Source organism: Miniopterus natalensis, chromosome 2 (genome assembly GCF_054644295.1).
Source record: "Miniopterus natalensis isolate mMinNat1 chromosome 2, mMinNat1.hap1, whole genome shotgun sequence".
NCBI classification, from domain to species: Eukaryota; Metazoa; Chordata; class Mammalia; order Chiroptera; family Miniopteridae; genus Miniopterus; species Miniopterus natalensis.
Window position 1 is genome coordinate 122,688,914 of NC_142082.1, and position 18,568 is coordinate 122,707,481.

Sequence of the window (18,568 nt, forward strand, 5' to 3'; positions counted from 1 at the left end):
AAAATCTTAGTGAATTCCTGTTTATAACAACCCTCAAAGCTCCTAGAAACACTTAAATGAGATTTATTACCTAGAATTAAGCCCCTTCCTGAGAGTTAATGCATTAGTGTATTACTAGTCATTCTCATCTCTGTGTAAATTATTTGCAGAACTCTTTTTTAAAATTCAGGTAAAAACAAAGGAATGAATGGAAGCTAGGCAGGAAATTCTGGATCACAGACACCTGCCTAGGTTTACTGGATGGGCAACTTTAAGGCAATGGCATCTAAGGATAGAAGAAAAAGAAATGATCACAATGTTCAAAGAAAAAAGAGGAAGGAGAAAATAGTAATACTAATAATAAAAAACTGAACTTACTTCATATGCTTAGACTTTACCTTGCTACTAAAATCTCAAACCTCTTTCTTGCATACTGCCTATGACCAAAGAAAATATAATTTGTATGGAAAGGTAAGCTCAAGCATTATAATTACCTAGACAGAAGCAATATGTATATTACATTTCGAGTTCAACATACTCAAGTCCACTTTCACTAAAATGTTTAAAACTGTATTTTAGCCTTAAAAATTAATGCTAGACTGTCATGGGAAACTCCTTCAGTTTAACAATGTTAAAATTTTTAAATATTTCACATATAAATTTGCCAAAATTCTTTAACATTAAGATCAAGCATGTTACATAAAGGCAATGTGCTGAAATACAAAACATTAACTTTATAATAGCAGGATCCAAATGATAATCTTTCATTTATAGTTATAGTTAAAAACAATGCACTTACTTTGAAAGAAACTGTACTGTAGCCCAAACACCACCATACATTAGCCCCTTAATGAGCCAAGAATCAATATTTAGGTCTGCTATAAACCCAACCAGCCAAATAACTAGGAAAGGAGTTCCTAGCATTACTTTCTGCCGAAATTCCTGTACAGAAAAAAAAAAAATTAGAAAGTTTGCATGTTTCAAGTAAGCTCAACGTGAACCATTGTTACCTTTGTGAAAACATGAAACAGTAAAATTCATTCATTCAAATATGCTTGCTATATGCAGGTTATTATTCAAGATGCTGGTCTCTGTCTTCTGGAAACAGGCAATAAATAAATAATTTAAAAGTACTTGGTTAAAATTGTGAAAAATGAGAATAGAAGTTATAGGAGTGTGTCTAGATAGTCAGATATAGAAGGGAGGCCAGAAAACAGTTCATGACAAATACCACCCTATTTTACCAGGGGCACTGATAACTACAGACAAGGACAATCAGAATGACTGATGGTCTAAGAACTATAATTGATAAGGATGCTTAGCCTGGAGAAGACACTGTGAATGATGCATATAAACAGCATACCAAAACCTTAAAATGAGAGAAAGAATAAAATTAAACAATCTACAGGGTACCAGAATCCATAGAATGGAAATTATGTTCCTCTGAAAACATAACAAAGCCAAGTGCTTAATACTCCAGAGGTAGTTCCATTTCATTTTTATAGTGGTCTGGTTGTTAGAAAGTCCATTCTAAGTATAAGATCTTTCTACTTCCTTGTAACATCTACCACAATAGTATCCTCAGGGCAACACAAAGTAAGTCTATTGCTTCTTCCACATAACAGCCCCTTCACAAACTTATATGTCTCTACCAAGTTTCTCAAGTTACCTTAGGTGAAAAAAACTATATACTTTTTCATATAAATGGCCATCTTTCCCAATTCAATTACTGTAATTCACTTTCTGAACTAAATGTGTGATTTTAGATTAATGATTAAACATATCAACTCCAGAGTTTAATTTTATGTTGTAGGAAAATAAGTAATCCTTCCAATTTGTTTTTTTTCATCTCTAGTATTTTGAATTTTATGTCACATTAGAGAAGATTTATAACTAAAGGAAAGAATGTATAGGTAAGGGGTGGGGGGTATTGGTGGAAGAGAAGGTGGACGTGTCATTTGAAAAAGTCTTTTCTAAAATTTTCTGTAATTTGGCTTGTTTTTAGTCAAGATACTTGTTTTCCCTCAGCAATTTCTTCATTATTAAAAAAATAAGATTCATATATAGTAAAATTCACCTTTTCTTCATAGTTCTCTGAGTTTTGATTAACATACATAGTTGTGTAACTAGCACAAAAACCAAGACACAGAACAGTTCTATCAAGTCTGGAAATACTCTGTGGCCCCAGTCCCAGCCCTGGCAAACACTCATCTGATTTCTGTGCCTATGCTTTTTCCTTTGCAGGAATGTCATATAAATGGAATGATACTGAATGCAATAAAAGAGATAACAAAACTTGCAAAAACTGTTCATCATTCTCAACTATGGTATAGAAAATATACAAGTTTATAAACTATAAATCTAATTCTTCTAATGCCTAAGTAATACACCAATGAACTTTTCAGCTCAGTAAGAAGTCTGAACTACAAGTAAATGAGGCATGCTTTTGAGTCATTTTGCTCTCTCATCATTGATGTTTCTATCTCTCTCTCTCTCCCTCTGTCTGAAATCAATAAAGATACATTTTTAAAAAAACAAAAACAAACACTTGTCCTTTTGCTCTGATAACAGGCAGATCAATGTTAACTTTAAACAAACTGTTTTACCACTGGAGCAACCTGAGGAAGACATACAAAAGATAATATTCAGGCTTAAAGCCATTCAAGTTGTGATTATTGACAATTTAGCAAATATCTTGTCAAATATTTAGGTATATTAAGAAATTGTCAGTAAGCTCTTTTTTTCCTTTTTAAGGAAAGTTTTTAAAGAATACTGACTCTTTTGAAAAAATGTTCTTAGTTTTAAAATCATATAATTAAAAATATGCTATTGAGTCAAAAGTCACACAGTTCATAATTGAAGGTATATGAAAGATCTAAAATGGAATTTCTATAGAGAAGTGAAAAATATGTTTTCTCTCTTTAAAAAAAGTTACAACATATCACAAAAGAATGAAAAGCTTAACTTAGAGGTAGAATTGTGAGTAGTTTAAAAAGACATGTATTAAGACTAAAATTTTTCACAACTGCTTATCATACTGACAAATGCACTTAAAAAGGAAAAATTTTTATCTATTACTTAACAAAGTCCAGCAGAATCAATGAACTAAAATTTATGTTAGTAGACTATAGAGATTTAAACAATTTCACATGTACCCTTCTTAATTATTAGATAACACAAACAGACCAGCCAAATAGGCAGAGCCCTGAGAAATTCTCCTATCTACCTTCACTGTATCTTGGGTAAAATATTTAAAAAATTACATTGGCCAATGCCAAAATTAAAGGCTGTAAATGCTCATGATAAGAAAGTATGCTTATAAATCTTACTTAAAAAGACTATATATTTGAAAATCTTCAGTCATGAATTTACCTTATCAGCTTTCAGTTTTCTAAGGAAAGATGGATTATCATATCCTTTTGCTTGCCTTGCCTCTTGCAAATGGTTGATCATCCAGACATTTTTTCTCTGCTTTGCCAAATCAAGTGCTGATTCACCCTGGTAATATATGTGGAAAAAATTCAAATTAAAAATAAAAACAAAATATTTTAGTTACTGACTTTTAAAGCACATCCATAAAAAGAAACTGGCTTCACTATTAGTTCATTACTGTTTTTACAGTGGACAGTCAATTACTAGAGAAATCTAAATCATTAAATATTACTTATTATGCTTTCCCATTCAAGGTACAATCAATAAATGTATTTACTCATATTGATTCTATTTTTGCTTGCATTTTTACTTAAATTGGAGAGCAAATCAAAAAGTAGGTATTTTTAGCACCTGCTGGATCAGAGGCTATTACAAAGTTTATCAGTTATTTCATTAGAAATAGTTATTGCTACATAACATCCTGCTATAATACCATATTTTCAAAACTCTTTCAGTTTAATTTCAATAATGACAAAAGTCTGATGATGATAACAGGAATGAAAAAAAATCAACTTCTACTTCTACTATTGTTGTACTGCCATTCTTGATCATCTTAAGTTCATTCACCCATAGAAATTTCCAAAGAGAATAAGAGCAGTAACAAAAAAAAAAAGTGAGACTCAAGTTATGAACTTGTATCTTAAGAAAAAGAATGCCAAGAATGTAAGTGAACAGAACTAAAACGTTTTAAAGAAACAAGAAATAGCATCCCTAATTCTAGATCTATGCTTCTTTTTGCATATATTAATTTAAAATCTTATTTCTTCCTTAAGTTAGACACCTACATATCTATTCTATTTAATATCTTCTACTATTTATCTAGTTCTTTAAGTATAAAAGTGAAATTAAACATTCTGTTTGCCAAAACTTCAAGAATATATGAATGAATATTCAAAATTACTTTAAAAAAAAAAGAAAAAATATTAAAATTTTAATTTAAAAAAACTGGATGAAAATGAAGGAATTAGGGAGCCTTGGGGTGCCTTACTTATGAGGGATGATTATTTATCAAGTATGAAGTACAGTTTATTTTTTAAAAACCTGAAAAATAAAAAGCAAACAACAAAATAAACACACCACTACCACCAAAAGCAACAACTATAACACCACCACAATAACAACAAAAGCCCAACTAATCCTTTAATAAAAGATCAGTTAAATTTAATTAGGAATAGACTAATCTAGGTGGGTCTTCCACAAATAGGAATATTTACTTTAAAATATCACCTTACCTATTCAAAGATTCTATCACCTAAGTTGTTAGCTAATTAATCCAAACTATAAAGATTACCTGAATAAAAGCAATCCCTTGGGTAACAACTCCCAGAGAATATTCTGCAGTTGCCTCGGTCCAGCTGAGCATCCCTTCCACTAGAGGGCCATGTGACACCTAGGGATTGCCTAGATAAAAAGATGGAGGGAGCTTTAAGAAATCTTTCAACTACTCCTCTAGTCAACTGACTGCTTCTGTATAGTTTTTATTCAGCTGGTAAATTAAACAAGCAATTAATTTGAAAATCTGTATTAAAACCAGGGTTCCAAATCAAGTCTATATTTTATCACTCCATGTGTTAGCTAAAATAGTAAACAATAACATCAGCAGTAACAAGAATCATGGAGTATTTATGGATGATGCGACTTGTAATAAAAGAAATTCTTCAAGGATTTTGGTGAGATAAACATTATGGAAGGTGGAGAGCGGAAGATCATATTTTGCCTAAGTGAGGTTGAATTTCATTATTAAAGCAAAGGAAAATTCTTCCTTGGAGACCATCGAGGTCAGGTACTTAAGAGGTAACGAAAACTACTTTCTGAAAAACAGTTTCTTACCTCATTTCAAGAAACTATATAAGATTAACAAAGCTCAGTAATTTTACATTCTTTACAAGCTAAAAATCATGTCCTTTGATAATTTTAGAAAGAAAAAATTACAAATGCTTGGGCATCACTCAGATTGTTTCCTTAATACTCAATTCATCTATTTTTGTGCAACCAAAAACATGTTTAAGGGAGTAAAATATTTTTTGTAAATTCACAAATACGATGTTACCATAAAAAAGGATAACTACATAGGTCATTTTAAAAAATTCTATTTCCAAACCCCCCCCCCCCATTGTTACTACTTAAAATTCAAATTTATTCTATGTAACTATGATCTAGGTTCTTAAATTCCTTTGAGTCATCAGATGAAAGCCACTGGCCTTCTTCCTTGAAAAATGCTGAAATGTAACTTTTTTATTACAATTTCAGTGGTACATGGATTCACTACCCTCTAACCAAAATCTACCGCTGGGTCCCAAATTAAGAACCTCTAATCCGGGGTATATGGCCTTTTCTTAGAGCCACTTTAAAGTTACCTACCATTTAATATTAACTGTGTCCAAAATAAGTTCTACCTTCTTTTGATAAAAGAATCATTTGCTTCTACATTAAAAGAATGGAATTCCTTATTCAAATAACTAATTTACAAGGGCAAATACCTAGATAATATAAAGATGGATTTCTAAGAAACTTAAGTTTCATCTTATTTAGGAAATACCTATTTTAGAAGAAAGAGGGTCAACTGATAGTTATATAATTACTACAATACAAAGTATAATTTTTCATATTCTTTGAAGAATGCAACTTTTACTGGCTATCAATGCCATATCCAGATTTGTAGCCTACATCTATTTGTTATAATTCATGATTAGTACCAAACTCTTTATGACGAAATAAAAAAATGTAAAAATATACAGGTCTAAATCAAATTTATTTGTCCAATTCCTGGATAAAGAATCTCGGCTGATTTTTTAATTAATTTTTCCCTTTCAAACTTTGCAACAATTTAAGTTTATTTAATTAGTTTGGCATTCCACATAGCTTAAAGGTACCACCTTAAATTACATATAACTAAAGCAGAACCAATTCCTATAAACTTCACCCCAGAAAAGTTTTCCTTCAGTCTTCACAAACTCAATATATATCACAAGACATTCAGTTCACAAGACACCAAATTGTGTCATCAATGTTGTTTCTTTCACCCTCATATCTAATCTACCTCTTCATTTCTACTCTAAACTATCATTTCCAAATCAATTCATTTCTATCCATCTCTACACCTACAATAAGCTAAACTAAATCATCACTTGCCCCACTTACTGCAATAGCTTAACTGATCTTCCTTCATCCGTCCCTTCCATTTTCTTAATTCTCTAATGCATTCTTCATATAGCAACCGAAGTAATCTTTAAAAAATATTTAAAACACACAGATTATATAACAAGCCTACATAAATTCTTCCAACTGAGAATGACTGAGAATGCAATTTCATGACTGAGAATACAATTAAAGCTCCTTATCATGGCCCTGCATGATCTGCTGGCACCTGTTTCTCTCAGTGGCTTCCCTCCCTCATTCACGGCTACCAGTCCAGGCTATCATTTCTGCACCTCTAACATGGCAAGCTTATTCCTGGCTTATTCATTATCCCTGGGACTTCCACTTGCCGGTTCCTCTAGAGGGTAAGTTTTTTCCTACATATCTTTGCATAATTGATTCCTTCTCACCTGACAAGTCTCAAAGCAAATGTCATCTCCTCAGAGGTATTCAGTGTTCACAAATCACTCTCACATGATGTGGCCCCCTCAGCCCTCATCACTCTACCACATTTTCCTACGTGTGCATGTTTGTTTGATTTACTATTGTCTATTCCCTAAATACAATGTAAATTCTGAGAGAACAGGGACTTCATCTGTCTTAAATACTGCAAATTCCCAGGACTGAACATTGTTGAATGAATTAATAAATAATTTCCATTAGAAGGTGGTGACTAGATGTCAGCCTATTAGGAATGTGAGAGTTCAGTAGAAAAGGCACCTGATACTTATTTTATCATTTTAATTACATAAAAAGTGCATTTAAAAAAAAATCTACTTTTACACCAGTGTGGATAAAAAGATTATTTTTACTCAGAAAATACAAATGTTTCCTGAGAAACTGAAGCAACTCCTTAGACTTTCTTAAAAATACTGTCACTCCAGAAGCTACCAGGGAATTAATTACACTTAAAATATTCTTGTCAATAGATAAACCTGATTATACATGTCAGATAAAATTGAAATATTCATAAAAAGAAAGTGACTAGCCCTGGCTGGTGTGGCTCAGTGGATAGAGCATCAGCCCGTGCAGCCAAAGGTCACAGGTTTGATTCCCAGTCAAGGGCGTGTACCTGGGCTGCAGGTTCAATCCCAGCCTGGTCTGGGCCTGTGCAGGAGGCAACCAATCAATGTCTCTCTCACAACAATGTTTCTCTCCCCCCCCCCCTTCCTTCTACTCTCTCTAAAAATCAATAGAAAAAATATCCTTGGGTGAAGATTAACAACAACAAAAATTAAAGAAATGACTAAAAAAAACCATGAATTTAAATAAAAGTTCTACAGGCACATTAATTAGCTTAATTATTGACAGCAGATTCTGCAAGGTATTCACATGAACTGTTACCACTAGTTAAGGAATCTACATTCCAGTTTATCTATCTAGGTACCAAATAATTCTTATGTCTGAACCTAAGAAACATTAAAAATATGAGGCTCAAACCATTCAAATCTTTTCAAATATCTCTACTCTTACCATTACCTTTCTGTCTAAATTTATTTATAATTTCTCCTACGAAGACCAATCAAAAGTTTATGAAATGTTTAATGTGGAGTGCAAGTGTTCACTATTTATTTGAAAAGACATTAAATTTACAAACCACACCTCAAATACTTAAAAATCATAATCAGAGAGAAGTTATCTAAATTTTTATATGGATAGAAAAAATGTTTTTAAATGCTCAAAATATATACTAGTTTCAAATTCCAGAACGGTATAATCATCTTGTCATAATCCTTTGGTATTACTGCAATTTTAACATATTGATATGGTTCTTGGCAGAGTCCATGAAGACTCACTACTTGCCATATTGAAACTGGTTCTATCTTTTCAATAATATAACACTAAATATCTTGAAATGTATTCCTGGGGCATGATCACTTTAGGAATGGCTGTCTGGTAGCAAAGGAAAGAAAAATAGCACTCCAGAGCAATTCAGGTTATAAAATATAAGGTAATCTCACTGATTTTTTCTTATGGGGATATTGGTCAATTTTAGTTGCCTTAGGCCCTAATTACAGTGTTTGAACCTTTCAGAGTTTCCTATTTTAAAATGTTTGGAAAAAGCAAAAATTTCTCCCTATAACTTCAAAGAAGCAGAGAGGTATGGTACCCAAGTCATGAAAACTAACTTAGAAGTAAAGCTCAAGACTACACAAATCTTCATTCAGTCAGACAACAAATACTTAACAGTGCCTATCACCCGTCAGGCACTATGACTTGTTAACTTGCAGACAAGATCACTCTCATCACTTTGGGTAGGAACAAGAAGACTTTAAATTTAAAAAGAAAGACATAAAGAAAACATACATTTTTTTCAATTTCTTAGTTTCTAATAAGATATCTGACAGTTACTTTTAAATAAATATTTTTAATTAGACTCATTTAAAATATTGATTACATTAACTAAATTAGGCTCCTTATAACTAGTCTAAGCTATTTCATTTTAGTAACTTAAGCTTCACTTTTTAGAGTAATCCAAGAGAGAAAGAACTAACATTGATACATAAATAGATGCCCTGATCCAGCAGGAGATAACCTACTTTTTGATTGCCATTTCAGATTATTATGTGGCTTGAATCCCTTTCATATTTATTTAGCACATATCCCTTGGAAATTTAAAAAACATGACTCAGAAAATACTATGGTTAATAGTAAAAATTAAAGAACATTTGTCACTGACACAAAGTTATTTATGAATGCACAATACCAAAAGATGATGTTTAAAAGTTTAAAGTCATTTTGCAGAAAGAACCTGTTGATGAAAGACACGGTAAATCTTTAAGCTTTAAAATGAGAATGGTTACCCAAAACTTAAGACTAGCAATAGAATATTCTTCCAAGTAGTCATAAAATAACTACAAATTTCTAAAAGCTCAGAGTATAAATGGCAATTGAGCTTTGCTTAGATAATTTTGTATACTTTTCCTGGATTAGTGTAGCATTTGGAGGAGAGAGGCTGTTCTCTTATATCATAAAGGTGTTTATCAAATTTAAAGTTCTTGCTCTTTAAAAAAAATAAGATAGTAAGTGATCTACTCAAAGAATTATGGGTAATGTAACTTTAACTACAAACTTGTGATTCTCCATAACGACCTTAAGGAAACCAAAAAACTATTCCCTTCAGCTATAAAAATACAGGTTATATAATTTAATTTCCAAAAGTATGAATTCACTAATGTAAAGGCCACCAAAATCCGAAAATTACTTCAATATTAAAAGATAAAAGTATATAAACCAGTCTTTCCAAAAAAAAATTCTTGCACAGAGACAAATAGTTGAGCTTAAATAAGTTTCTTCCACCTTTGAGAGTCTGTGGAGAAACCTGTTTTACTGAGATATTTACTTCTCAGTAACCTCATTTTGCATAGCATAATAAATATAGGATATTTTTACCTTGATATTCTGGGCATCAACATTAGCTCCAGCTTCCAGAAGAAGACTAATGACTGTGGTATTCCCTGCTAGTACTGCCCAATGCAAAGCAGTGTTTTTGTGATACTTGTCACCAAGGTTAACTGAAACATTGAATGTTAAAAGCAATCTAGTTGGATCCACACTGAAAAGGAAAAAAAAACACACAACAACAACAACCCTAATTTCAATTATAGAAATCATTACAGATACTAAACTGATTGTGGTTATATTTGCATTCCATCTTGGAACACTTCTAATCTAACCTATACTCAACAACTTTATAATCACTAATGACATAACATTTTAATATAAAGTATTAAGTATGTGTAACACCATATAAAGTTATTACTATATTTAGTTCCAAGAGAGAGCATACTTGGTCCTGATATTTTCTTTTTTTGATCTTGGAATTATGTCTTTAATATAAATATAATTTATCAATTATATTTTAAATTAAATCTGGATTGTCCCAAAAATGATTTAAGGCAACTTACTAATATATTAAAGTTGCCAATATGCAAATCACATGAAAAAATTAGCTACATTTTTAAAAAAAAGATAACATCCTCTTCCATTCTTAGAAATTGTTGAAAGAAAACAGATTAAGGTACTACAAATACCAAGGTAAAAGTAAGCATACAGATTCAAACATCCAAAAAGGTAATTTATGTTATACACTATGTACTCATAATGAAAAATTTAAATATTAATAACATTAATTGCTTTTTCTTGTCACCTATTTTACATTTTATTATGCTGAAAATGATATGACTAAGTATTTTATAATGGTTACATACCTATGTGTTCTATAAGCTGCCCACATTAAAGGTGTCATTCCATTTTGATCCATCATATCTACATCCTGACAGAGTAAAAAAAAAAAAAAGTCAGACAATAAAAATGTCTAAGTTCCTACCAAATTTTCTTAGAAAAATCTAATTTACACATCATAGGAGAAGACAATATAATTCTACTCAATCATGGGTGATTTATGAAATACTATTTTTCTTAACTTCAAAATAAAATTGTCACTAAATATTTTAATTAATGTGTATATAAATATTTAATTGATGTATATATTAAATATATATTTAATTAACAAATTTATAGTTTTCCTCTTTAAGATGCATTAATCAGCCTTTCAATGTTTTACATTTAAAGATCTTGACCTATTCTTGATCTTTCAGCTACAAAGGATGCATTAAACAATTAATATCTCTGACAAACTTATTTATACTAATTCATGAGGGGAGGGAATAATGAAACTGTTTATTCCTAGGCATTTCAAAACAATGAATAGAAAACCTTTTTAATAAATTTAAAAATTTTAATGTTTGCTTTTCAATCTATCATTACACATGTACATTTTTAGAATTAAGTAATTCTGCAAAGTTTGTGGTAATAAAACAATTCTCTGCCTTACCCCCCACTATTTTCACCTTTTTAGTCCATTATTTTGGATTTTACCTCCACATCTTTTGAACTGCTGCTTTTTGACTTTTAAGTTTTAGGCATTATCTTCTAAGGCCCTTCAGTATGCAAAATGAGAATTTCTCTTTCCTCTCCCTGCCCCATCACAAGTATGCACCTTTCCTATTCTTTCCTCAAGAGATCTAGTGCAATTTTGGTTCTAAAATATTTGATATTTATATTATAAATACATGACTATTTCCAGCAAAATCATATAGTAGTAAACCATGAGTACTTTTCCTCTCCTACCCAACTTTTTGCTTTACTTGGTATATCTTTTCCCCCTTTTGCTTAGTTTTTTTTTTTTATCAACTTGAAATTAAAACTACCACTTATTCAACCAAAACTCTTCCCTAATATCTAAGTCTCTTTTCAAGACCTTCTAATGTATCAGGGATTCTATCAGTTTCAGGTCCCTAAAATTATCTCTCCTAACTCACTCCAGTCTGGACCCAGTATCCTATATGACTGAGGCATCTGTCTCATTAACTAGGAATTCTTTGAGGATCAAAATTACATTAAATTCATAAATTCTCTGTGCCCAGTAGAGCAGATGATCAAAAAACATTCATTAAATGAAAAGACATGCTTATCCATCACTCTTCAAGGCTTAGGAAAAGACAGACATGGTTCTGAATTCCTAGCTCTACCACTTAATAGCTATAAGACTGGCAAAATTACTTTCTGAGCCTCAGCTTCCTTATCTAAAAATATAAATACAAATAATGGCTTCCTTAAGACCCTTGTAATGATTAAATGGAATGCTGTACGTAAAGCATCTAGTCCAAAGCCTGGAACACAAAAGACTTCAACAATATTAAGTTTCCTCTTCGTCCCTTCCCCATCTCCCATTCCTGAATTACATTAAACCAACAGTTCTAATCCCAGCTATGTTATCTAGTTATCAGTCAGTGGAGAGAGAGCAGAGTTATAATGAGTACACTGTAAAATACTTAATATTTCTATGCAGCAGTTCTCTGTGATCCACTATTACTGATGGGAACATGTCTTAAATGTGAACATTATCCAAGTGTATTGAGGCAGGAAAAAAAGCTGAGAACCACTACACTGAACAAACTAGAACACACGTTTGCAAGTTGTCATTAGCTTAGTCCCTCATCATGAAGACTATAATTAAATGCTATGTCTTATCTATTATAAATCCATTTCTGGATTTACTTTAAGTGGGGAAACATCTTATGTAACCTCAACCCAGTATTTCCAATACTATACACAGGGATTTTTTTTTTCAATAAAAAAATCTTCTCTAAAAAAATGACAAGCTTCCTTGTTTATTACATGAGAGTTAAGTACTGTAACTTATTTTACTTCCTTCACTGTCATAGTTTCAAGAAAGCTCAACTAAATCTGATGCCCAATTAAAACAAACAAAAAAATTCTTATGTTTAAGTTTCTTCTTCCTTTTTGTGAGTCTTTTCATATCCTTTTAAAAAAGTGAAGGTATTAAAAATATCAATAAATTAAAAATGTAAAATTATGCCACATCTCTAGAATACTAAAAGAAAAATAAAATTCCACCTTTTCTCTCTTTGGTTCGAGATTTAAAACTTGTCACTTCTTTTCCAAGTTCAGCCTGGATGTATGGGTATTCTCTATTACGAAGAATTAATAAGCCCAGACCAAAAGTTTATGGACTTCCAATAATCAACAGGGATCCATAATTTAGCATTTTCCCTTTTTCTCCTGAAAATCATAGTGAACACTAAATATATTTAACAGTATAACTAAAATGAAACATTTGTGAAGAATAGAATGACAAACTGTATGAAAATGCTCTATGCCCTAAAAATGTAAAATTGATCCAATTAACAAAAAGTGAGAGGGAAAATAGAAAAAGGTTGAAAAAAAGTATGATGAGTGCCTAACCTGGAACAGCTATAAGTCAAAGGAGGTTCTTTAGAGCTGAAAAATCAAGTAACAGAAATGTAGTTATATTTATCAGAACAAAGTTAATACTAAGAAGGACAATATTATTGACTAAAGTCAATGAAAGCGAAGAGAAAGAAGAAATAAAAATATACTTATTTATTATTATTTATAATTGGGAACTAATGAAAACTAATAAAATTGGATAGAACATTTGACTGAAGAGAGGGAACTGTGTGACTATCTGAGGAAAGGATTTACCAAGCAGAAGAAATAGCAAGCAAAAACGCCCTAAGACAATAGCATGTCAGGGTTGCTTAAGAAGCCGCACGACCGCGGTAGTTTAAGCAGAGTCAGAGGGAGATGATAGAAGATAAGCTCGAGAGGTATCCAGGGCTAGATCACACATAGTTCTAGAGGCTAGAAAAGGACTTTGGACCCCATTCAAAGTATGATGTAACGCACATTAGAGGAGTGTTTTACAATATATTATATAAGGAAAAATACGCTGGAAAAATATATACTAAACTGTTAAAGGAAGTGACCTCATTAGGGGGAGAGTAAGGGAGAAGTAAAATTTCATTTTCTGACTCATACTCTTCTATTATGTTTGAATATATTACATTCTGTATATGTTACTTTTGTAAGCAGAAAAAAAATTTACTCATGAAAAAGTAATTATTTGTCAGACATTTATTAGCATCAGCATGCATTTAGTGTACAAAAGTACTGTGACAGGTGGAAATCTCTACCCTTTAAGAATTTTATAGCCTACCTCCTAGGCCAGAATTAAAATGATTACTGAAATCATCCAAGCTCCAAAATCAATAAGCTAACAAAAAGACCACGAAGACTCAAAAATTTACATCTTCCTTACCCAGTTAAAAACTGAAAGAAAAAAGTGAATGAGTATTGTAAATTTATATCTGCAATACAGAAAGCCACTAAAGATATTGTCCTATGCTACAGCACTATCTATTCCTTCAACCACCAGTCTAGAAGGAACAGTGGGAGAACAAGGATACCCCTCTGTGGTAGTTGGCCTCCAAAGATGGCCCTAAGTAAACCTCATCTCGCGGTATTCAAGCCCTTGTGCTCCCACAATGAACATGGTCTGGCTCTACTACTTGTTTTAACTGAAAGAATGGAGAAATGCTGCTGTGCCAGTTCAAGACCTAAGACTTAAAAAAGGCAGAGCAGCTTCTGCTTTTGTTCTGTTGGGACCTCTGAGCCACCATGTAAGAAGTCCACTTCCTCTGCTGCAGAGACCACTGGAGGGGTATTGTGGAGAGGAAGTTCTGAAATTGCATGGAGAAAAAGATAGAGGCCACGCTGTCTCAACATTCCAGTTGAGCCCAGCCTTTTAGCCATTCCTACAAAAGTACAAAGTATGTTTAAGTGAGCTACCCTCTAGCTCAGCTTAGCCCCCAGATGACTGCAGCCCCCAGCCAATTATCACAAGAACCACCTAATCAAGACCAAACCACAGAATTGTGAAATATAAAATGGTTGGTGTTGTTCTTAAGCCATAGATTTTGGGGTAGTTTCTTAATACAGTAATAAACTCCCGTCTCCAGTAATTAACCAGTCTATACCTCCTTTCCTAAGCTATATTGCACAACACACAACTGTCATTGCTTGACACTGCCAACAACAAATATCTTAAGGGATTCATAAAATAAATACTATTCAAATTCTAAACTAGCATAAAAGTTTAAATTAAAATAACAAATATATGTTAATCACAATGAATTAAAATCATTTGTCTCCTTAGCTATAAAACTAATGTTAAGTATAATCAGAGAAAACACATGAAAGAAAAACAGAGTGATATTCCTTTAAAAAAAATACATTTACTACAAAAACATGGTGCATATAAACTTGTAATATTTAACATGATTATAGTCAGTGCACATTCAGGAAAAATCAAGTCAAGAGAAGTTTTCTGACACGTAGGAAGCAGTCCTTCGCTTGGCAGAAGCAGAAAGACTAACCTTAAAGAATCTAACCCCCTCAGGAGGAACTTAATATAGGAAATAGCCAGTAACATGTTCAGAGAGTTTAAATGAAGTCAGGTGACATATCTTTTAAAAATACCTAAATTTTCTTCCTTACTTTCTGGGATTCACCTCTATCAGTCTCAGAAATAAAAAAGACCAACTTAATGAACTATTCTGTGGTTCACGATTACCTTTCTGTTAACTACATTAAGTATTAGATAGCTGAATATCAAACTAACTACATACTTATTTCTTCTCTTCATCCATCAGGAAGCATTAATTAAATATCACCAGGTTGTTATACTTGTAACATCAATGATACCAGGCATTTAAACCATGAAGAACAGCTGATTAAAACCCACACCCTTCTGATTTCTTACCTGCCCTTTTGCAATGAGATAAGCAACAATTGAGGTATGTCCAAACTGAGCAGCCAGGTGAATACAGCTGCATCCTTCTCCGTCGATTAATGAAGGATCTGCACCATACTTCATTAGCTGCACAACCATAGAGAGATGGCCTTGTCTGAAACATAACAGAATAAACACTTAGATATATAGTTATTTCACACAGTATCCTCTGGAAAGATCTTTTTTTAAAATAGGGTAATAGTAAAAAAAGATAACACAAATACCTTTTAAAAGTTATTTTATAACAGGCATATGTCAAGATACATTTAGGGTTCATGGTTTTTAATTCTTAACTGGAATAACCATCCTTAAAAATTTAGAGATACTCATAACTTCTTTAAATATGTAACAAATAGTTACTATATTCTATTAATCCTATTCCAATATGATCTTAACCCTTTGCGGTCGTTTGTCTACTTTCAGTCACCAAAGCTTTTTTACCGTTCCAGTCATATGTCTGTTCTCAGCCACCACAGCAAGGAACCGAACGAATCTTAACTCTATTCATTCATGTATCAGTTCATAATTTCTCTTGTTTATCCTTCATAATCTTGCATGTTATGTATCACTGCTCTTTCAATGGAAATTAATTCCGACCAGTACGACACCCATGTTCAAATTTAATACGACCGCAAAGGGTTAATCGTCTGCTAAACTGGGCAACTGTAAATATATACAGGGTGCAAAAGTATTATTACATTTACAAATCTAAAGTTTAACCCAATCATATAACTAACTAGATTAATATAAGCATGGTTAATTCCCTAAGGAAATTTTGGACAATAAACTTTGATTCTAATGCAGGTAACACTAAACAGCAATACATTAGTATAATAATAATGATGTTAATATACTATTGGTATAAGTTCTCCTATTCATTTTAGCATATCATTAAAAAGTTGCTAGTTAAAGACTAATAAAGAAACCAAAAGGAAAAAAATCCAGAAGCAAATTTAAACCTTGTGGCCCAATGCAATGGAGTTGAATTTAGGTCTCCTCCAAGCTGATCCACAATAGCACCTTTCGAAATGTAGTATCTATAAGACAAAATTTTAAATAATTTACACAGTTTTCATTTTCAATTTTTAAAAATTATGTAAAAATAAAGAAAAGTTTTCCATTTTAGATCTCATGCTAGTTTGTCCCTTTGAAAATAAATAATCATTTGTGATAGTTTAAAAAATATATTTAGCAAAATTTTATATCAAACTAATCACTTTCTTTTGTTCTAAAAGTAAAAGGGAAAAAAATTTTTTTAAGTTGCCAAAAAGAAAAGCAATACCAAACAATCATATAAAAAAGCAAGCAGAGAACCACAAAGATCTGGATCAGATAGCAGCAGGGAGAATCTTGGAATTAGAAAAGCTTTGTAGAACATGCTAGACACTTAGTCTACCATGGGTAGAAGCTCAACTTATTAAGCTTTATTTACCTCACGAGATTACTGTAGACTAAATCAAACAATACACATGAAAGAATTTTATAAATATAAAGTATAACACAAAGGTTTTTTATGAGCCTTATTTGTTATGCCTTTAAAGCCATTCCTTTAAAAAGAAAGAGCAACCTCATTGCTTAATATATTAATGTCATAACACCTTGATATCCTGTGAAATGAACAGGACCTAGCTGCTGCTTATAAAGCTTGCTTTGGGTATAATCAATGCAACGACTCTTGAATATAAATGATTTTAAGACATTTTAATGTCAAATGCCTGACAATGTATGTATATTGATGCTCTTAAACTGTCCTAAGTTTAATGCAATCACTCTTAATATACATAATTCTAAACATTTCATATACTCATACTTGCAAGCTTGATTCAGAAATTTTCTGCTGTATATATTTATTAAATTGGTACTTATAAAGCATTGTGCAGTGAAGAGTCCTACTCCACTCTATCATGTAAAATAGTTTGAAGTAACTTAAATATTTCCAGACTAAATTATTTTCAGTCTAAAATTATTTTCAGTTTTAAATTTTGTAAATTTTGAACAAAAATACAGAATATATTTATAATCTGAACACAGATATTTAACTAGTCCTAAATTGTTTCTTAAGGTACCTGGTAGACATATAACAGTTGAAAATTGTATTTGGAGCCCAAAGAGAAGTACAGCTCAAAGAACAGCTTTGATAGGAAATATTTTTTGAGAAATTCCAACTGGCATTTTTTCAAAAACCAATTTCATTACCTTCTCTCACAGTCGATATATCTGTTCCTGAGAGTTATTTTTACTCACATTTGAAATACATGCTAGTGCTATGACAGTGATTTCCAACAGGTTCTAAAATACAACTTTTTTCACAAGAAAATAGGAATTTTTTCCCTCCATGCTAAAAAATAATCACTTCTATTACCTTTTCATTATAAACTCCTGGAAGAGAAGTACTATATATTTTATTACATGTTATTCTTTGTAGCTATAAGACCCTAGCTCAAAACTACACTCCTGAAAAGACGGTATGCTTATTTTTAAAATCAAGTGTCCCTGCAATACTAGAAGAAGGTTATTAACAAGGAATGCTATTGCAGGTACTATTGTTCCCCAGGTTTTGAGAAGGGACCATCAATGAACAAGAGATAGCAACAAGTATTTGAAAAATGAAAAGCAAATAGCTAAAACTCTGTCTCTTGAGAGGGACACCAATGAGAAGAAAACCAGAATATGTTATAAAACCCTAGAAAAGCTAAAGGATTAAAGGCAATTGTTACCTCTGAAGAAGCTGGACTGTAAATATAAACACTGGTTGAAAGTCAATATAAGTTGCTGCATTCTCACTGAAAGTGAGTATTTAATATCACAAATAGGCATTTTAGTGACATGGAAGCAATC

The 18,568-nt window shown here is 31.8% G+C and overlaps 1 protein-coding gene across 1 annotated transcript in view; it reads right to left on the reverse strand.

The window, feature by feature from the left end:
• The window catches only part of ZDHHC17 (zDHHC palmitoyltransferase 17), a 78,739-nt gene that overhangs the window by 20,151 nt on the left and 40,020 nt on the right, over nt 1-18,568 (reverse strand). Inside the window, exons 4-9 of the mRNA XM_087814527.1 lie at nt 16,690-16,767; nt 15,701-15,845; nt 10,761-10,825; nt 9,943-10,105; nt 3,352-3,477; nt 779-921 (exon numbers count right to left, since the gene is read on the reverse strand). Of these exons, the coding sequence (XP_087670653.1) occupies nt 779-921; nt 3,352-3,477; nt 9,943-10,105; nt 10,761-10,825; nt 15,701-15,845; nt 16,690-16,767 (720 nt within the window). The remainder of the gene's footprint in view (nt 1-778; nt 922-3,351; nt 3,478-9,942; nt 10,106-10,760; nt 10,826-15,700; nt 15,846-16,689; nt 16,768-18,568) is intronic.